The following is a 19,717-nucleotide window of genomic DNA, read 5'->3' on the forward strand; positions in this document are numbered from 1 at the left end:
AAGCTCCAGCATCATGCTAACGATGATCGTCGCTCTATTTGCACTTCCTTTAATTTGTGCAAACAAAATAGAGGTAACCAAGTTTGAACCCAACATTGGAATACACTTTGAAGGAATTGGCAGCACACGTATCTCAAGATCTGAATGGAAACTCATAACGTACTACGAACTACAACCATACTGGCGAGAGATGAACACATTTACAAATGGCACATTGGCACTCCAGAAGTTATGCACCCTCATATCCCAAAGGGCATCATGTCTGAACAATCTGCATACCCTTGAACTCAGTTTCTCATACCTCAAGGACGGAAACCTTTTACTAAAAAACAAGAGAAGCAAACGTGGTGCTGTAAATATTGTTGGAAACATTGCTAACTCACTTTTTGGAGTTTTGGACTCAAATTTCGCGGAACAAATGTCGGACACTATTACCTTGATCAAGGAAGATGAAAACCACATGAAACAGCTCTTAAAAAACCAAACTTCAATTATTAACTCAACCCTCAACATTTTCAAACAAGATGAACTACAACTAAAAGAAAACTTCGACAGCCTCGATTATCAAATGAACAACATTGAGAAACGGCTACACGAAAACGAACAAGAGAATCACCAATTTAATCTGTTCCAAAATATGGTGTCACTATCTTCTCAATTGACATTGATATCAGTAAGGCTACACCGAATACAAACAGCAATAATAACAACATTGTCCGATTCACATCATGGGAAAATCAGCCCAATGTTACTATCACCGCTACAACTTCAATCAGAGCTCATACAAGTCCGAAATCATCTTCCACCAGCATTGCAGCTACCTGTCCGTCAAGAGAATCTCCTGCAGCTCTACAAAATTATGAATGTAAAGGGAGGAATCACAGAAAATCATATAATTTTCTACATAACAATTCCTCTATGTGACCCAGAATCGTTGGAACTGCTTAAGCTACATCCAATTCCTGCACCTATCAATAGCACCATGATGATCATTAGGCCATGCAGCGACCTCATCGCTATAACTGCCCACAGAGATGAGTATTATACATTAACAGAACAAGAATGGGCAGCATGCACACCACTAACAGAAGATGAAGTCTTATGTCCAAATATGCAGTCCAAATTCAATGCAGACGCAGCCAAGTGCCTATGCGAAATTTCACTTCTCAATAATATCACTCGTCCCAGTTGTTCCGTGGACCCATTCATAGAAAACACGTCGATGACACAACTAAAACACGGCAACCAGTGGATGTATACAATGTCACATCAAACTCAAATAACCACTGTATGCAATCAGGAACACTCTCGAGTAATATTGCAGGGCACCGGACTCATTAAAATAAGTTCAGATTGTACCCTAAAGTACAGGTCAATGTTCATTCAGGGACATCAAACATATTCATCATCCCTTCACTCATCATACACAGCCACCGCCAACGTCACAGAAATCAGCTATCCAGACAAAACACAATATGGCAAAATACATCTTAGAAACTACATTGACCACATCAAGAACATATCTGAGATTCAAAATCAACTTCATCAACAAGTTCTAACTGACTTGCCACTGCAACTTGACAACATCAAGAGACATCATGCAACAGTAGCTTACGCCGCCCTCATTCTTGCAATTGGAATTATTATAACAGCACTCTACAAAAGAAGACAATTCATTAAAATGGAGCCAAGTCAACAACCTCCCATAGCAGCAGTCCGTCAAAATGTCGCGTCATCAGAATTTGTTATTTCCGTATCATAATATCCATAAGAAAATAAAATTCATACAAACAGTTTGTTTGGTGTCTAAGTCAAGAATAACCACACTACTGCACTTCTTTTTTTAACAGCAGCAATTAACATCTGTTGTATCAGAACATCAAATTTCAGTTGAGCATGGCTCAACGGCGGGGAGTGTGTTCAGACATTCACATTGCCTAGTATGATTAAGCACATAATGCATTAATGAAATTGTTAATTCTTCATATCGTATAACTATAATAACTCAGACAGTAGGTCATTGCAAAAAGCAAACAAACTAAATGTTCTACTTGAAGGTGCAAACGCAGATTTACTATCATTACCTAAAAATGTAAAAAATCAATGTTGTAGTACTGTTGTGGGGCAATGAACCACAACGTTTCTTTTCATAATAATTATTTTGTAAATTAAGCAATTTCTACAACACACTAGACACCAAACGAAATGTGCAATTTAGCAATAAGTTAGTATTTAAGAACCGTTTTATCAATAAAGAATGTGAGAACTTGAAAAAGCCTTCTTGTGCATACATCATTTCCTCTCCGATTTAACCAAGTTCATGTGCTTGTGTTAAAACTATAATTTATCTTGGTGACACTGCCTTGATAAACGACATCTACAACCTCATTTAATTTATCTTGGTGATCCGCCTTGATAAACGACATTTAAAACCTCATTGAAGGACAAAACAGTCCATTCAATAAACAGTAATCCTTTATACGCGATTATAATATTTGCCAAAAAGGTGTGTCACAAATTACAAAGATTCGGGAGAAATATCCCTATTTATCCCAAAATAGAATGTGGTGGCACATCCGCAGTTCTTGACGAATCTGTCTAAAATAATTTATATTGACGTATTTTTAATAGGCGGCCATTGAAATCGGATGCACCTTATAATCATATGCACATCGCGTAATTTTTGCCCACTTGAAGGATTTTTGAATAGTAAGATGCAACTGATGGCAAACTTTTGCCGCTGAATGAAACATGGGAAAATCCATGCATATTGATAGACATGGACTTCCTGTATCCGAAAAGCAAATGCACCTCAACTGATTTAAACGGATTCGCGAATTACACGCCTTTTAATTTTTGTGTTTTTTCTTTGGTAGTAATGTCATTATTATGCTCTACTACTTATTTCTATTGCTTATCGGAAAAAGCAAATATACTTTCACGGATAGATATCAAATTCTGTTAACGATTTATGTATACATTTTTTTATTACAACCCAAAGGAAATTTTTAAATATTTTTTTTATAAGGAAACAAAACCCCCTATAACTTTAGAGTGCAGCATCCAATTTTGTGAACGCGAACATATTTGAAACCACAATTTTTTTCTTAACGTAAGAACCAAAAATCGTGGATGTGCTCGCAAAAAAAATTTAATTTTTTTTCAATGTTATTGAAAAGGAAATTTGAAATTTACCATTTATATTTCGCAAAGTAGCCTACATATGGAAAATATACTGACCTTTCCTCTGATGTAAATTGCAATAAGGTGTTTGCTAGATAACGGGCCTACAGCCTAATATATAATGGGTTCTGTGTAGAGAACCACATTTTTATCCCATGCTACATATTGTCTCTCCAAAAGTTCGTCCTAGACCCCTTATTTGGTATGCCAAAATTCATATCTCGACGAGATAAAGCGAATTAGCGATGTGTGTCCGTCCATTAAAAATTGTAAACAAGCTTAATGCCGCAATTATGGACCGATTGTAACGAATTTTTTTAAGGAGGTTGGGTTCGGGCCAGATTGGAAATGATTAGTTTTTGGTGATGATCGTGAAATGTTCAGGGGATGAAATGGACCAAAAACAAAATTTTAACCAATTTTGTAGCGGCTCTGTAGGTAAAAAAATAACCCGCAAAATTTTAAACAAAGTTTGAGTTTATGACGAAGAAGAAGCGTACAAACCAGCGTGAAGATCAGATAATACTTTGCGGGTTAAATGGACCGAAACGTGTGAAATTGGTAAAAATTTCAATAACGTAGCGATTAAACAACGGAAGTGGTAGTACTACATAAGTGGGTTTCAATAAATTTTAGTTTGTGTGAACTAAATTTTCCTTTCCTGCTACAAAAATATCTTTGTCATGCTAGATAACTTTTTGGTTTTGGTCATAAGTATTATACATTACATCTCTGATATTTGATAATTAAATTTTCACAATCATTTAAAAGAAGTTCCGTGGAGAGCTCCGTCCGACTATAGACTTTTCCTACTTGTTTTATAATAGCTTGTATTTACCGCCCCCATACGACGGTACAAGTTCACAGTGCACTCCTTCGTGTACATAAGACCTGCTCTCTTAATTGTTTTTTCGGGTTCAAGTCCATGCTTCTTCAGAAAATGGCCGGAAAACTGTAGAAACCCCTATTGGTTGGCGAATCTTGGATAAAGCTCAGAGATGGCTGTTATCAGTTCACTCCTTCCGGTGCCTCTTCAACACAAAAGTTCAAATATTTTTCTTAAAATGAAACGGGCGATATATCTTGGACGGAGAAACCGATTTGGTCCTAAATTTGGATCTCTGAATATTTCGTCCAAACTTAGTTCAAATTCGAAAAAGGACCATATCGTTCCACTGTTTAGGGTAAATCACTCACAAAAGTTCAACATTTTTGTTAAAGTGCAATTTAAGGTCTGTTCGAGGATCATTTGGAAATTTAACATAGTCATGTTTACAGCGATATTATTGTTACCGATACTAGTCCTCGCGTTCTCTGTATTTTCATCTCTCGTGTTTAGTAAAAGAAAACCTCTCAGAGAACCTAATGCCTCCGCAACACTTTTGAGTTTTATTCCAAATCCAAATAGGACCACATATTTCTGATGACCACCCCCATCGATCACATCAGAAGAACGACATTCCCACTATATTTTGGATTTACCTGTGCAACTACATCAGTGCAAATGCTATCCAAGACTGCCTGATGGCATCGTTTATCCGAAATCCGTTTTAGGCAATTTGGAGTTAACATAGCCATGTCCGTCCGTCTGTCTGCTGTCTGGATGGAGCACACGATAATTCCCGAACGGATCAACCGATTCGGTCCAAAATTTGGCTTTCGTAATATTTTGTCCTAACTTAGTTTATGTTCGAAGATGGGTTATATCGGTCCACGTCTTCCTGTACTTCCCCCACAAATGTTCGGAAATATTGTGCGCACGATTACTCTAGAAGGGAGTAACTGATTTGGCCCATAGTTTGCACATCGTGAAATTTTTACCAGACTTACTCGTAGATGAGTTCCCTTCGGGTACTTCCTACACAAAATTTCGAAAAAAATCAGTTTATGACCTGTACTGTATTTTGTGCCCCCCATACGACGATACAAGTTTCATCAGGACCAAGTCCATACTGCCTGAGAAAATAGCCTGAAAGTTTCAAAAAACACTTATGACACCATATATGGTGGTTTTAGCGCAAGATAACCCTCGAACGGGTCTGCCGATTCGGTCCAAAATTTGGCCTTCGTAACATTTTGACAAAACATAGTTTAAGTTCGAAGAAAAGCCATATCGGTCTACTCCTTCAGGTACCTCCCCCACAAAAGTTCAAAAATGTGTGGACAAATTGTGCTCACGATAACTCTTTATGGGAGTGACTTATTTGGTTCATACTTTACACACACGGTGCTCTTGAAGCAAATTTAAATGGAAGGTGCTTACACCTGGGAAGTTTTTGCAGATTTTGAAACCACAATGTTCATAGATGAAAAAAATCAAAAAACAAAAAAATGGCTGGAGCGCTTTTTAAATAAATCGCGATTCAAATTGACATTTTTAGAGGTTGTTGCTTGGAAACCGCAAGTCCTATAAAAATGGGACTAAAGAAAATGTTGTAGCTATTGAAATTCTCTACAAGATTGACCTTTACGGTATTCTTGTCGGTTTTACCGTTTTTGAGATATAGAAGTTCAAATTGGGACAATTAAAATTCAATTCAATTCTGTATCGCCCCCTTATAAAACAATGTCATGACTGCAAATTCCCAACTTAAACTTATATATCTAAAAAATGGTACAAGTTAGGATAGGTTACTTAAGCCAGTCTTGTAGAAATTTTCACAGCTTTAAGATTTGCTCAGGTCCCATATCGATAAGACTTGCCATAGTTAAGCAAAATCGCGAAATGCTAACAAAAAAACCTAAAAATGTAAACTAAGCTTTTTTATCTCAAAAATGGTCAATCCTCTAGAGAATTTTCACAGCTATAACATTTTTTTAGCTCCATTTCGATTGGTCTTCCGGTTTCTAACCAAAATTGTTAAAACCTAAAAAACACCTAAAAATGTGAATTTTGACCGCGATTTATTTCAAAATCCCTACAGCGATTTTTTCTTGGTTTTGAATTTTTCTCAGCTATAAACATTGCTGTTTCAGAATTCAGAAAAACGTACCCTGTGTTAGCGTTTTTCATTAAAAGTTAGTTAACTTCTATATCTCAGAAACGGTAAAACCAACGAGTATACCGTAAAGCTCAATCTCGTAGAGAATTTTGATAGCTACAACATTTTCTTTAGTCCCATTTTTATAGGACTTGCGGTTTACAAGCACCATCGCGAATACCTAAAGAAACCCTAAAAATGTCAACTTAAATCGCGATTTATTAAAAAGCGTTCCTGCGATTTTTTGTTTTTTGATTTTTCTCATCTACGAACATTGTAGTTTCAAAATCTACAACAACTTCCCAGGTGTAAGCACCTTCCATCTAACTTATCTACTAGGTATAGATATATTGTGGACTATATTTGTCCACTCCTTCGCGTACCTCCCACACAAAAATTCGGATAAGTTCATTTTAGGACCTGCTTTCGAATAGCTTTGATTTTTGTTAAAGCTACTTGCATTGCTGGCTCAATTACGACGTTAATTTTTTTTTTCAGGGGCAAGTCCATAATTCTTGAAAACCCCCAAAAGGTGTAAAAACCCTATGGCACCATATGTACTGGCTGGAGAGCACGGTAACTCTCGAACTGATAAACCGATTTGGTCCAAACTTGATCCTCTCCTAAGGATACCTTCCCACAATAGTTCAACATTTGTGCAGTTAAGGTTCTATTTGAAGATCCTTTGGAAATGTATAACGATTCTGTTCGTTGTGGTTCTATTTACAGCGGTAGTATGTTTTCCGTGGACAAGTCCATGCTTCCTGGCATACTGGTCCAAAAGCTATACTATAAGCCACTGAAATGATTAGTGGGGGCGATATCTATCGAAAAGATATGACTCTCAAAATTATATTCACTTCCATAATGGATAATGTCGGTCCATTCCTTCAAGTACCTCCTCCGTAACACTTTTAATCCTAATCCACATTTTTGTCGGAAAGTTCAAATGTCCGAAAAGGACCCAAAAATTCTGAAAATACCCTCAATACATTCAATCTGTCCATATATGAATGTTTCAATTCACATAGGCTGAGGGTATATCTCTGTCGGCAAAGTCGACTGATATTTCTTACTTAGAAAATCAGATTTTTTTTACTTATTAAATCAGAAATACACAAACTTTTATTTTTTGATACTTTTTCCAATCTCAGTTAGCAGTAAAAATTTGATGTAGCTGTGTACGTAATCACCTGTATATTTTAATACAAGTATTTAAAGCCAGCATTATTGTTGCAATTGTAAATGGTTATTTGTTTTTGTTTACTACATTTTAATTTTTAATTTCATAAACAAAATCAATACGGGAATTGGGTGAATCATGCTGTGGAATTCGTTAAATTTCTGAAGGTCAATTGCCATTGTTGTCGGCGTCAATGATCGATAATTGGCCGAAATTGAATTTCACCGAAAACTGAATGATGTTTTTGGTGAAATTTAATTTGACACAAAAATTAAATTTTAAATTTGCCATATTGCCTTAATGAAAACAATGTTTTTATTAATGTGATCATGTTGTACTGACATAAAAGGAGTGTGAATCTTTAGTAGCAATTTAATATTTATGTTTATTATTATTGTTATCAAATTCTATTGTATCACAATTAAAACATATTTATTTTTGTATAGCTTGCAAATATTTCCATTAAGTTTTCAAATTTATTTTTGTTATTGTTATTGAATTTGTAATTTAAGTATCTTTGAACTTAAATTTGTTCAAGGATATTTTCCAATGTGTTGGTGTTGCATTGTCATGATGATATGGTTTGGTAATTCAGCTTTTAAAATCCGATAGGATATTCAAAATTGGAAATTCCCATTAAAAGACCAGAGAGTTTAGAAACCCATTCGTAGATGAACTTGGGAACAAATGTTCTTTATCGGAGTAACTAAGTAAGTAATCTTCTGGCAGTCGACAGTGGTTTAGAACGAATTTCGGAACGTAAAACAACTTCCCTCTGGAAATTACTTTTAGCAGTGAACAAACACACAATAATAAAACAATGTTGTTAACAATTTTTTTAAAACTCATCAATCATTATTTTCAATAAAATTAATATCCAGAAACTATAAACAAAAATATTTTTAGGTTATTAAAATTGTATATTTCAGTGAATCGTTTTGTACATCTAACATTTCACGTTTTAATTCCTTTAAATTGTTTATAAACAACAGCAACATTTTGTGGAAATGTTTATTTTTATGGTTAGCTATTGTCTTAAACTACTGACTACAAAAAGTTGTGTGTAAAAGATCATTAACTTTTTCAATAATGATTGCTGTAGGTCACGGAAGTTTAAACAATAATAACTGAAGATAACCGCACTAGTTTCATAGACTACTATTTTTGTGAGATCTTTTGTTTGTTCACAAAAACCGTTTAAAAACTCAATCAATACATAAAAAATACATAAAGAAAATGTCAATATTTTTGCATGAACAGGAAAAAATGCAGTTTTAACTTGTCCCATAAAAATTATGTATATTTTCGTTCATTTGGTATTGATTCAATAAAAAAGTAGAATTTTGGTTGATGGAAATATAAAAGAATTTTTTTTTATTTTGTGGATGAACTTTTGTTAGACCGTCTGCTAATTTATGTAATAAAAGTTCGACTGTGACAGTTTTTGTCCTTGAAAATCATAAGAGTAACCACTTCAGGGGTAGAGAGAGGGTATATATTATCACTTTTTTATAACCTTATATCCCTGTATCATAACGTGATGAGTTTCTACATAAGACTACATAAAATCTTAATTATAAGGTGATTCGGTGAAAAAAACCTCACGCACAAAATGATTTTAAAATATTTATTTATCAGAATTATGGGCAATTTTTTAAGTCACTGTAAGCAGATATATAATTGAAAACAAACTTTAGAGCCACATGAGATAACAAAAATGATATAACATTTATTTTCCACTAATCTTCTTTAATTTTGAGAATCATAAAAATGTCCTAAACGCTTTTTTGTTTTGGGAAAAATACATGTAACACCGCGAAATATCGATCCTAGACTCCCAATGTCAAAGTTATTTCATACAATAAGCTTATTTGTTGCAAACAGGAATTTTGATTTGTTGAAAGCAAATTCCCAAGAGCAGTGGTGTAGGGTATTACATGGTCGGTCACGTCCGACTATAACCTTTGCTTACTTACTTAATTAGCTGGCCCATTAAAGAACACTTGTTCCACAGACCGAACTAAGAAAAGATCTCCAATTCTCTCTGTTCTTCGCTTCGCTTTCTGAAATACCGCGCCTTTTCATTTCTTCATCCACTTTTATGCTCCATCGAAGCTTAGGCCTCCCGATTCTGCGTGCACCGCCATGTGGCATGTATTCATACGCCTTTTTAGCGGGTTTATCATCGCTCATTCTCATGATATGGCCTAGCCAACGCAATCGTTGCATCTCGATACGTTTAACTATATTCATGTCTTTGTATAGCTGATATAGCTCGTAGTTCATACGACTTCGAGCTCTGCCTTGTCCCAAGCTCTGCCTTGTCCGCTTGTGCAAGTACCCATGCTTCGGAGCCATACATTAGCACGGGTAGTATCAGTGTTTTGTAAGGTGTTACTTTTGTTTGACGAGATGTGGCTGTGGTTTTTAAACTGCTTACTTAAGCCAAAGTAGCATCTGCTAGCCAATATAATTCTTCTTTTTATTTCACAACTGATGTTGCTTGTTGTGTTTACGGTGGTGCCGAGGTAGACGAAGTGTTTCACTACCTCAAAATTATAGGAGCTAGATTCAACAGTTTGTCCTCTCTGGACGAATTGCGCGTCGACACAATCAACCTGGTCTTCTCGCCGTTTACAGCCAGACCTACTTTAGCAGATTCTCCTTCGATCTTCACAAAGGTATCAGGTACATACTATGATTTCTATATTATCAGCATATCCAAGTAAATTGTGGCTATTGGTTTAGATTGTGCCAGTTCTTTTAACGTTTGACTTTCGTATAACCTTTTCCTTTGCCTGAAACCTCTTTTGGTATAAAACTGTTCAGAGAGGTTCTTTCCTATTTTAACTGAGGATCGAGTGTCAGTTAAAGTCATTTTACGAAGCCAAATGAGCTTTGCGGGGATGCCAAATTCAGACATGGCTTGGAATACCTTTGAAAGTTTGGGGGGTATCAAAGGCTGGTTTATAATCGACAAAAAGGTGGTAGGTGTCGATCTGCATCTCTTGGGTCTTCTTCAGGATTTGCCGCAGGGTAAATATCTCAATGGTGGTCAATGGTGGACTTACCAAGTCTAAAGCCGCATTGGTATGGTCCAATTATTTCGTTGATCATACACTTTAGTCGTTCGCACAATATCCCTGACACTATTTTGTAGGCAATAGGAAGAAGACTTATGCCCCTATAGTTAGAGCATACTGTCTTATCTCCTTTGTTGTGGACGCGACACAAGATGCTCAGGTTCCAATCGGGTCGGGTACGCGTGCTTCCTTCCAGATGGTGATAACTAGCTGATGCATTCACCTAATCAGCGTCTCGCCTCCGGTTTTGAACAGCCCGGCTGATAGGCCATCGACTCCTGCTGCCTTATTATTCTTCAGATAGGATTATTGCTGTCCTTAGCTTATCTTGGACGGGTGGTATACATTAAATGCCATCTTTTTGGATTGGATATGTGGTATCTTCGTCGTCTTCAGTTCTATTGGATACCAGCAGATTGGAAAATGTTCCTTCCATAAACTGAGCACGTTATCTGTATCTGTTACTAGATAACCTTGCTGGTCTCTACAGGAGGATGTGCCTGTACCAAAGCCATCTGTTTGATGTTTCACTCTTTGGTAGAATTTTCGGACTTCATTCTGGCTCCTGTACATCTCAATTTGTTCACACTCCCGCTTTTCCATTTCTCTCTTTTTCTTGCAGAAAAGACGTTTCTCCTCTCTCCTTTTCTCCCGATACCTCTCTCGTTCGCTACGCGTTGCAACTGATTGTATACTAGCCCTATATGCCGCATTTTTCTCTTCGGTAGCAGCACGACACTCCTGGTCATACCATGAATTCCTTTGTGGAGGTCTCTGGTATCCAAGTATGGATTTTGCGGCTGTTTGCATGGAGTGGGTATTATTTTGCCATTGTGTTGTTTTGTTATCGGGACAAGGAGTGCTCTCAGTAAGCAATTGGGTTAGTTAAGTGGAATATGCTGTGGCTATCTGTTGTGTTTGCAGCCTATCGATGTCCAACTTCCGCGTTGCGTCTGTTCGTGCTTTATTTGCAACGTTTAGGCGGCTACGTACCTTTGCTGCAACAAGGTAGTGGTCAGAATCAATGTTTGCGCCTCGGAACTATCGTACATCCAACACGCTTGATGCATGTCTTCCATCTATCACAACGTGATCAATTTGATTTCTTGTTCTTTGATCCCTTACGAATATCGAGATGCTTAAATCTGGTACTGCTAACTACCGTGTTTCTTGCAGCTGCAAAGTATATCAGCCTCATTCTATTGTTCGACGTTTCACTATGCAGACAGAATTTCCCGACTGTTGGACCAAAGATATTCGCCTTTCCAATTTTGGCATTAAAATCGCCTAGAATAATTTAAAGTCATAGGTCATATGTTTCTTCTAAGCGCTCGTAGAGTATTTCTTTGGTCTACTCTTCCTTGTCTTCGTTTGGAGCATGAGTGCAGATAAAGCTAATGTTGAAGAATTTTGCTTTTATCCGTATTGTAGCAAGTCTTTCATTCACTGGGTGAAGCTGGAGACCATATGTTTTAAACTCCAACTAACTACGAATCCGCAACCAAACTCATGATTTGAGTCATGGCAGCTTTCCCACTCCATCGTATTTCCTGTATGGCAGTAATGTCGGCCTTGTACTTTGCAAGTACATCTGCCAATGCGTAAACTGCACCTTCTCTATAAAGAGTGCGAACATTCCAGGTGCAGATGCGCAGATCATGGTCCATTAAAAGGTTAGCGCGGTTCGCTAATTTTAGAGGGGTTTGTTTTTCTTTTCTTTCGTTTTTTCATAGTAAGCGGCTTTTTCTAGGGTAACGTTACTAACCCGACACCCAAACCCAAGTGTTTAACGTTTTTATGGGTGAACGCGCGGAACATGTTAGATCACTACCTTTAACACCATAGGGAGGTCAGTGTCCACTTGAGATGAATGAGGAACCAAGATAAATCCTGGGCTTTGCCATGTTAAAGCCGGCCAGGACCGTTCCTTGGTATCTTTCATCCCCTACATCACCCTAATACTAATACTAATACTAATACTAATACTAATACTAATACTAATACTAATACTAATACTAATACTAATACTAATACTAATACTAATACTAATACTAATACTAATACTAATACTAATACTAATACTAATACTAATACTAATACTAATACTAATACTAATACTAATACTAATACTAATACTAATACTAATACTAATACTAATACTAATACTAATACTAATACTAATACTAATACTAATACTAATACTAATACTAATACTAATACTAATACTAATACTAATACTAATACTAATACTAATACTAATACTAATACTAATACTAATACTAATACTAATACTAATACTAATACTAATACTAATACTAATACTAATACTAATACTAATACTAATACTAATACTAATACTAATACTAATACTAATACTAATACTAATACTAATACTAATACTAATACTAATACTAATACTAATACTAATACTAATACTAATACTAATACTAATACTAATACTAATACTAATACTAATACTAATACTAATACTAATACTAATACTAATACTAATACTAATACTAATACTAATACTAATACTAATACTAATACTAATACTAATACTAATACTAATACTAATACTAATACTAATACTAATACTAATACTAATACTAATACTAATACTAATACTAATACTAATACTAATACTAATACTAATACTAATACTAATACTAATACTAATACTAATACTAATACTAATACTAATACTAATACTAATACTAATACTAATACTAATACTAATACTAATACTAATACTAATACTAATACTAATACTAATACTAATACTAATATATTGTAATCGCAATAGGATCAGAATAATTTTACAAAGATTGACAAGAAAATTGGTTACAAAATAAGGCTGAACATTTCAAAATCTTGTATATCAGGTGGAACTGTAAAATGAAGTTTGTATCAGAACCTGGTCCAATTTATTTTTTGTGGCTAACGGTTTGTTATCGCCCGAAATCAACGTGAACATTTCAGATTGATAGCACTGGTAAACACGACTTTTGTTTCAACCGAAATTTTTGTTGTTTCTAAATGAATTCAACAAGTTATTTTCAAATCCGGTCACGGTTTTCTCCATCAGCTCTTGTTCTTGAGATATGGCTTAAAATCGGTTTTTACGAGTTTTACCCAGAATTTCGTTATTTCCGGATACAAACAAGTATTTTTTGTGGGTGTTTCGACACTAATATATTAAGCAGATGTTGTACGTTCGATACAAACAGTTTTTGGAATAATTACAGTGAATATATCACGAAAAAATATAGAAAACATACGACGGACATTGTAAAAATTGCATATTTTGCGCACTTTAAGCTGCAATTACGTCATCTATATTTTTGTTTTCTATATTTTTTCGTTATATATTTACTGTAATTATTCTAAAAACTGTTTGTATCGAACGTACAACATCTCCTTAATAAATTAGTGTCTAAAAACCCGCAAAAATATTTGTTTGTATGCGGAAATAACGAAATTCTGGGTAAAACTCGTAAAAACCGATTTGAGCTATATCTCAAGAACAAGAGCTGATGGAGAAAAATCGTGACCGGATTTGAAAATAACTTGTCGAATTCATTTAGAAACAACAACAATTTTGGTTGAAACATTCAACTTTTTCAATTTTGTTGAGCAGTGTAGTCAGTAGTCACAAGCCCAAAATTTGCGGTAAAGAAAATTGAGTTTTTGGGTGAGAGCGGGGAGGAATGAGTAGAGACTAGATACATTTTTACCACACCTTCCCGTGCACAGCGATCACTGAAGACATCCGATGCCAAACTTTCATTTTTTATTTTAATATTTTCTCGTTCGCATAAAAATAACCTGTGTGTGTGACGGGTAGTTTCCCCTTGTCCCTTGTGATTGCCTTTAATCCAAGGTCGGTTTATTTATTTTTATATATCAAAATCCACTCCGCTTTATATTTTCTTTTAATTTTTCTTTTGTTTTGCTAAACAATTCCGTGAGTTATTAGTTTCAACAATTTATTTTGGGGCAATGACACATCATCTTCCAAGAAGATCTCTAGAACCAGTTTTTTCCTCTCACAAACAGAATATTAGGCGTGCTTCCATTGAACTAAACTGTATTAAAACATTAATCAAATCATCAAACAAATTTGTCATATCAATAAGTTTTAACGCATTCCTAGAGCATTTAAAGCATAAACATAAACATTTATTAAAACATTATAATAATTAAAAATGTTAATGACCTTTTCCCTTAAAGCGTTTAGAAGCAAAGTAAAGTTATAATAACAAAAAACAAAAACAATAGAAATCACCTAGTATTGACCGGTATTTTATTGGTAATCGTTTATGAAACGATTGCAAAAGATGTCAATATCACATCATACAGTGTGAGTGATCTACCAGTATGTGATTTAAAATTGAACAAAACATAAAGATAGTTATACATACACTTTGGAATATTAAATCAGTTTTGGTTGAACTTCATTGGTAAACACACAATGAATGATGCAATTATCTATCAATCATTTAACACCAATCACCGCTTTGATGGGTTTCTGAAGTGAGAATTCTTTGGAGTGCCACTAGAACGAGTCATGTTATACGGGCAAACCCATAAAACTTCTTTAATTAATAATAAATATTAGTAACATTTTTTTAATTTGTGGAACATGCTTGTTCGTGTTAGATGTTCTTTGGATGTTGTATTGACGTATTTGAAAAAAAAAATCCAGAGATAAACAAACTATACAAAAAATGTGTCCATGTATTGGATTTTCTATCGCACTAAAATTTAAATCATATACGAACATACAGACAAGTAATATAAACTACCTCAAAAATGGGGAACACCGGTTCAAATTTAAATACAGCTTCCAAATATATACATTAGACAGGCTGAAAACAAAGCTAATTTTTTACATTTTGCCATTTGATCCAAAAACCTTATATATGAACAAACTCGTTCCAAACTAGCGATCTTTGTTTCCATAGTAATTTGTATGGGGCCAAAGGTGCATTTTCATGTAACTTTTCTAAAGACAGCACTTATGATACAATCGATGAAAATACTTTACCAGTTCATTGCTGTATGTAAAGAACGATTTTCACAAAAATTTGAGACGATCGGTTAACGATAACCCGTACCCCCTGACCGTTCTTTACTTCCATAGTACTTTGTTATGGGGGTCAAAGGCGAATTTTCAGAAAATCGCTCTACAGGCCACAATTATTTTCCAATCGATGAAAAAATTACCAGTTAATTGTTGTGCTTACACCTGGGAAGTTCCTGCGGATTCTGAAACTACATTTTTCATAGATGAGAAAAATCAAAAAACAAAAAAAAATCACCGGATCAAAATCAAAAGTTGCCTCGTCGAAAAAATGCTTTTAGATCCATGTATGTTTGTACGAAATGCGTTTCAGACGATTTGGAGATGATTTAGCCATGTCCGTCTGTTCGCCCGTGTGTCTGGCCGACTGGAGCGCACGATAACTCTCGAACGGAACAACCGATTCGATCCAAAATTTGGCTTCTGGGAAGTTTTTGCCAATTCTGAAACTACAATGTTCATAGGTGAGAAATATCAAAAAACAAAAAAATCACCGGATCAAAATCATTTGATTTGAGATGATTTAGCCATGTCCGTCCGTTTGTCTGTCTGACTGGAGCGCACGAAAACTCTCGAACGGATCAACCGATTCGATCCAAAATTTGGGTTTCGTATTTTTTGTCCAAAATTAGTTTAAATTCCAAGATGGGTTATATCGGTCCACTCCTTCCGGTACCTCCCCAACAAAAGTTCGAAAATGTTGTGTAAATTTGTGCGCACGATAACTATTGAAGGGAGTAACCGATTTCGTCCATACTTTGGACATCATGAAATTTCTACCAGACTTATATGAGGCTCCAATATGGACTCAATCGGTCCTCTCTTTCGAAAAAGTTCAGTTTAGAATCGCTTTGATTTTTGATGTAGCAACTTGTATTCACTGCCCGCATTACGATGCAAGTTTCATCAGGGGCAAGTCCATACTTCTTGAGACAATAGCCTGAAAGGTGCAAAGAACGCCTACGACACCGTGTGTAGTGGCTGGAGCGCAAGAAAGGTCTTGAACGGATCTGCCGATTCGGTCCAACATTGGGCCTTCGTAATATTTTGTCCAAACTTAGTTTAAGTTCGAAGATAAGTATGGTATATCTCTTGAACGGGGCAACCAATTTGTTCCTAACCTTGCATTTTCTAATATTTTGTTCCAATTTAGTTTAACTTCTATATTGGTCCATATTGGTCCTCTTCGTAGGGTACCTTTCCACAATAGTTCAACATTTGTGTCTTAGTGTAGTTTAGGGACTCCCAAAATAAGATCCACATCTATAATGGACTATGTCGATCTATTCCTTTAAGTACCTTCTTCCCAAAACTTTTGAACTTTAAACCTAAATAAAGACATTCGATCTATCCGTAGATAAAAGTTGCAATTCACATAGGCTAAGGGTATATCTCTGTTGGCCGACTGATACTTTTTTCTTGTTTTTTTTTTTTTATCAGCTATTTAATAACAAATATATTCATATTTTGCACAGTGGATTTGGAGGCAATTTTTTCGATTTATTTATATCATTTAAAAACATTTTGTTATTAACCCACTTAAAGCCACTGGTCGTTTGAACGACACAAAAAATTCGGGTATTTTTGCATCTTTTGTGGGATTTTTGCATTTTGTTATAGTATTGTCTGTCATCTGTCATTTCATGCTTATAAAGTTACATTTGTCGAAAAACAGAAGCAATTCAAAAAATCTTTTTTGTAATTTTCAACTTTTGATGCCATATGAGGGTATAATTCCTCAGCCTTTAGGCTAAAGAGGGTATTTACACTTTGATACGACCAAAAATGTGCCTCATCGAAATAATGGTTTTAGACCTCAAGTATGTTTGTACTATATCCGTTTCAGACAATTTTGAGTAGATCTAGAAAAGTCTGTCTGTCCGTCTGTCTGTCTGGCTGGCTGGTGCGCACGATAACTCTCGAACGAATCAATCGATTCGGTTCAAATTTTGGGTATCGAAATATTTTGTCCAGATTTGATTTAAGTTCGAAGATGGGCCATATAGGTCCACTCCTTCAGGTACCTCCCCCACAAATGTTCAAAAATTGTCGCAAAACTTGTGCGCGCGATAACTCTTGTAGGGAATAACCGATTTGGTCCATACTTTGCACATCGTGTAATTTCTACTAAACTTAGATGAGGTTCCAATATGGACTCAATCATATCGGTCCACCCCTTCAAGTACCTCCCCCACAAAAGTTTTTCGGAAAAATTGTGCGCAGGATACCTCTTGATGGGAGTTACCGATTTGGTCCATACTCTACACATCCTAATATATCTACCAGGTATAGATCAGGTCCACTCCTTCGCGTACCTCAAACACAAAAATTCTGAAAATTCAGTTTAGAACCTGCTCTTGAATCACTTTGAATTTTGTTGAAACAACTTGCATTCGCTGCCTCAATTACGACGTTAAAAATCTTTTCTTTTCTTTTTTACTTGTTTTAATCATAAATGTTACATCCATACAGATTCAGGGATTTGTTAGGAATGTATATATGAAGAGTACTTTCTGAATCAAAAATCCAAGGGATTGCCATTAAGGAATACACCTATATTATCCGGCATTTTTATACCCCCCACTATAATATGGCATTCCGTTTGTAACACATCGAAATATTCGTCGGAGACCCTACAAAGTACATATGTATATTCTTGATCAGGGTAATATTCAAAGTCGATATAACCATAACCGTCTGTCCGTCCGTCCGTCCATCCGACCGTCTGTTTAAATCAAGATACAGCTCGCACATTTTAAGATAGAGCTTCGTAATTTGGTATAGAATTTTATATTACTCCTAGAATGTTTGGTAGTGCAAATGGGCTATATTGGTCCACGTTTTGATATAGCCCCCATAGAACGGTACCTCCCGATTTTCGGTAGTTTGAAGGTTATGGCCACAATAATCCATCGAAATGGCTGAAATTTGGTATAGAGTCTTCATTTGGGGTATACAACTTTCCATATGAAATTTGTCGGTATAGGTCTACGCCTTCACATAACCCATATAAAACCGTACCTCCCGACTTTCAGTATTCGGAGGGGTTTGGCCTCAATATTCAACCGAAATGGCTGAAATTTGGTATTTAGTCTTCGTTGGGGGTATAAAACATTTTCCCAGAAATTTGTCGGTACAGGTCCAGGCCTTAATAGAGCCCCCATAGAACGGTTCCTCCTGATTTTCGGTACTTGAAGGTTATGGCCACAATAATCAATGACTGAAATTTGGTATTTAGTCTACGTTGGTAGTTTTCTAGTTTTCCCTCTTAATTTGTCGGTTTGTGTCTACGCCTTCATATAGCCCCCAATTTTCGGTATTTTGAAGGTTGTGACCTCAATATTCCACCAAAATAGGGTACAAAACTTTCCACCTCTAGGTTGTAGATATAGTAACTCTCGATTTTTGGTATTTTGAAGGTTGTGGCTTCCATATTCCACCGAAATGGATGACATTTAGTATTTAGTCCTCGTGGTTGTATAAAACCTTTTCGACTGAAATTCATCGGCATAGCCCCCATTAGAACCGCACATCCCGATATTCGTAATTCTGAACGTCAGAATATCAGAATAAGTCCATGTCTTCCTATATCCCCCAAAGAAGTGTACCTCTTAATTTTTGTTTTTTTAGGTTTAAGCTACCTTATCTTACCGAAATATTTGAAATGTGATATTTAGTTTTCTTTGAGTCTAAAAATTTTCCGCCAGAAAGTTGTCGGTATAGATCGACGTTTTGATATAGCAGAACGGTACCACCCACATTTCGGTATTTTTAAGTGTAGCCACATTATTTTACCGAAATTGCTGAAAATTGGTATTCCGTCTGTTTAGTTGGGCAACAACAAATTCTCCAGTTCGATAGGATAAAATGTTGAGGTGAGGGAGGGGTGATCCATAGGTTATGTTTCTCAGTTACCGTATATGATGAGCAGTAGAGGGAGAAAAGAAGAAGTGAAATAAAAACAACCAGTATTAATTCTTTATATAAATATGATTGCTGTTTATTGTGATATTCAATTCTTTTCTTACAACAAAGAGATTACCTTTTGTAATCTGGGGTTGGCGCAGAGGCCTTGGTGCTTTCGCTTCTAGAGATAAAACAAAAGTGAACGCAGAGGTTCACGTGGATCGCAGAGGATCTTAGTGATCGCAGAGGATCGTGTTGATCGCAGAGGATCTTCGTTTAATACTAATACAACTAC

At 35.6% G+C, this 19,717-nt stretch overlaps 1 protein-coding gene across 1 annotated transcript; it reads left to right on the top strand.

The window, feature by feature from the left end:
• Positions 1-418: 418 nt before the first annotated feature.
• Positions 419-1,762, top strand: LOC141402944 (uncharacterized). Its single transcript, XM_073985071.1, has one exon. The coding sequence runs from the start codon at positions 419-421 to the stop codon at positions 1,760-1,762; it is 1,344 nt and encodes a 447-aa protein (XP_073841172.1).
• Positions 1,763-19,717: the final 17,955 nt, after the last annotated feature.

Source organism: Musca autumnalis, unplaced genomic scaffold (assembly GCF_047663935.1).
Source record: "Musca autumnalis isolate F117 unplaced genomic scaffold, ASM4766393v1 scaffold_4, whole genome shotgun sequence".
Taxonomy (NCBI): domain Eukaryota; kingdom Metazoa; phylum Arthropoda; class Insecta; order Diptera; family Muscidae; genus Musca; species Musca autumnalis.

Coding starts and splice junctions, on each gene's coding strand:
- LOC141402944 (XM_073985071.1), top strand. CDS start 419: ATGTCGGACACTATTACCTTGATCAAGGAAGATGAAAACCACATGAAA.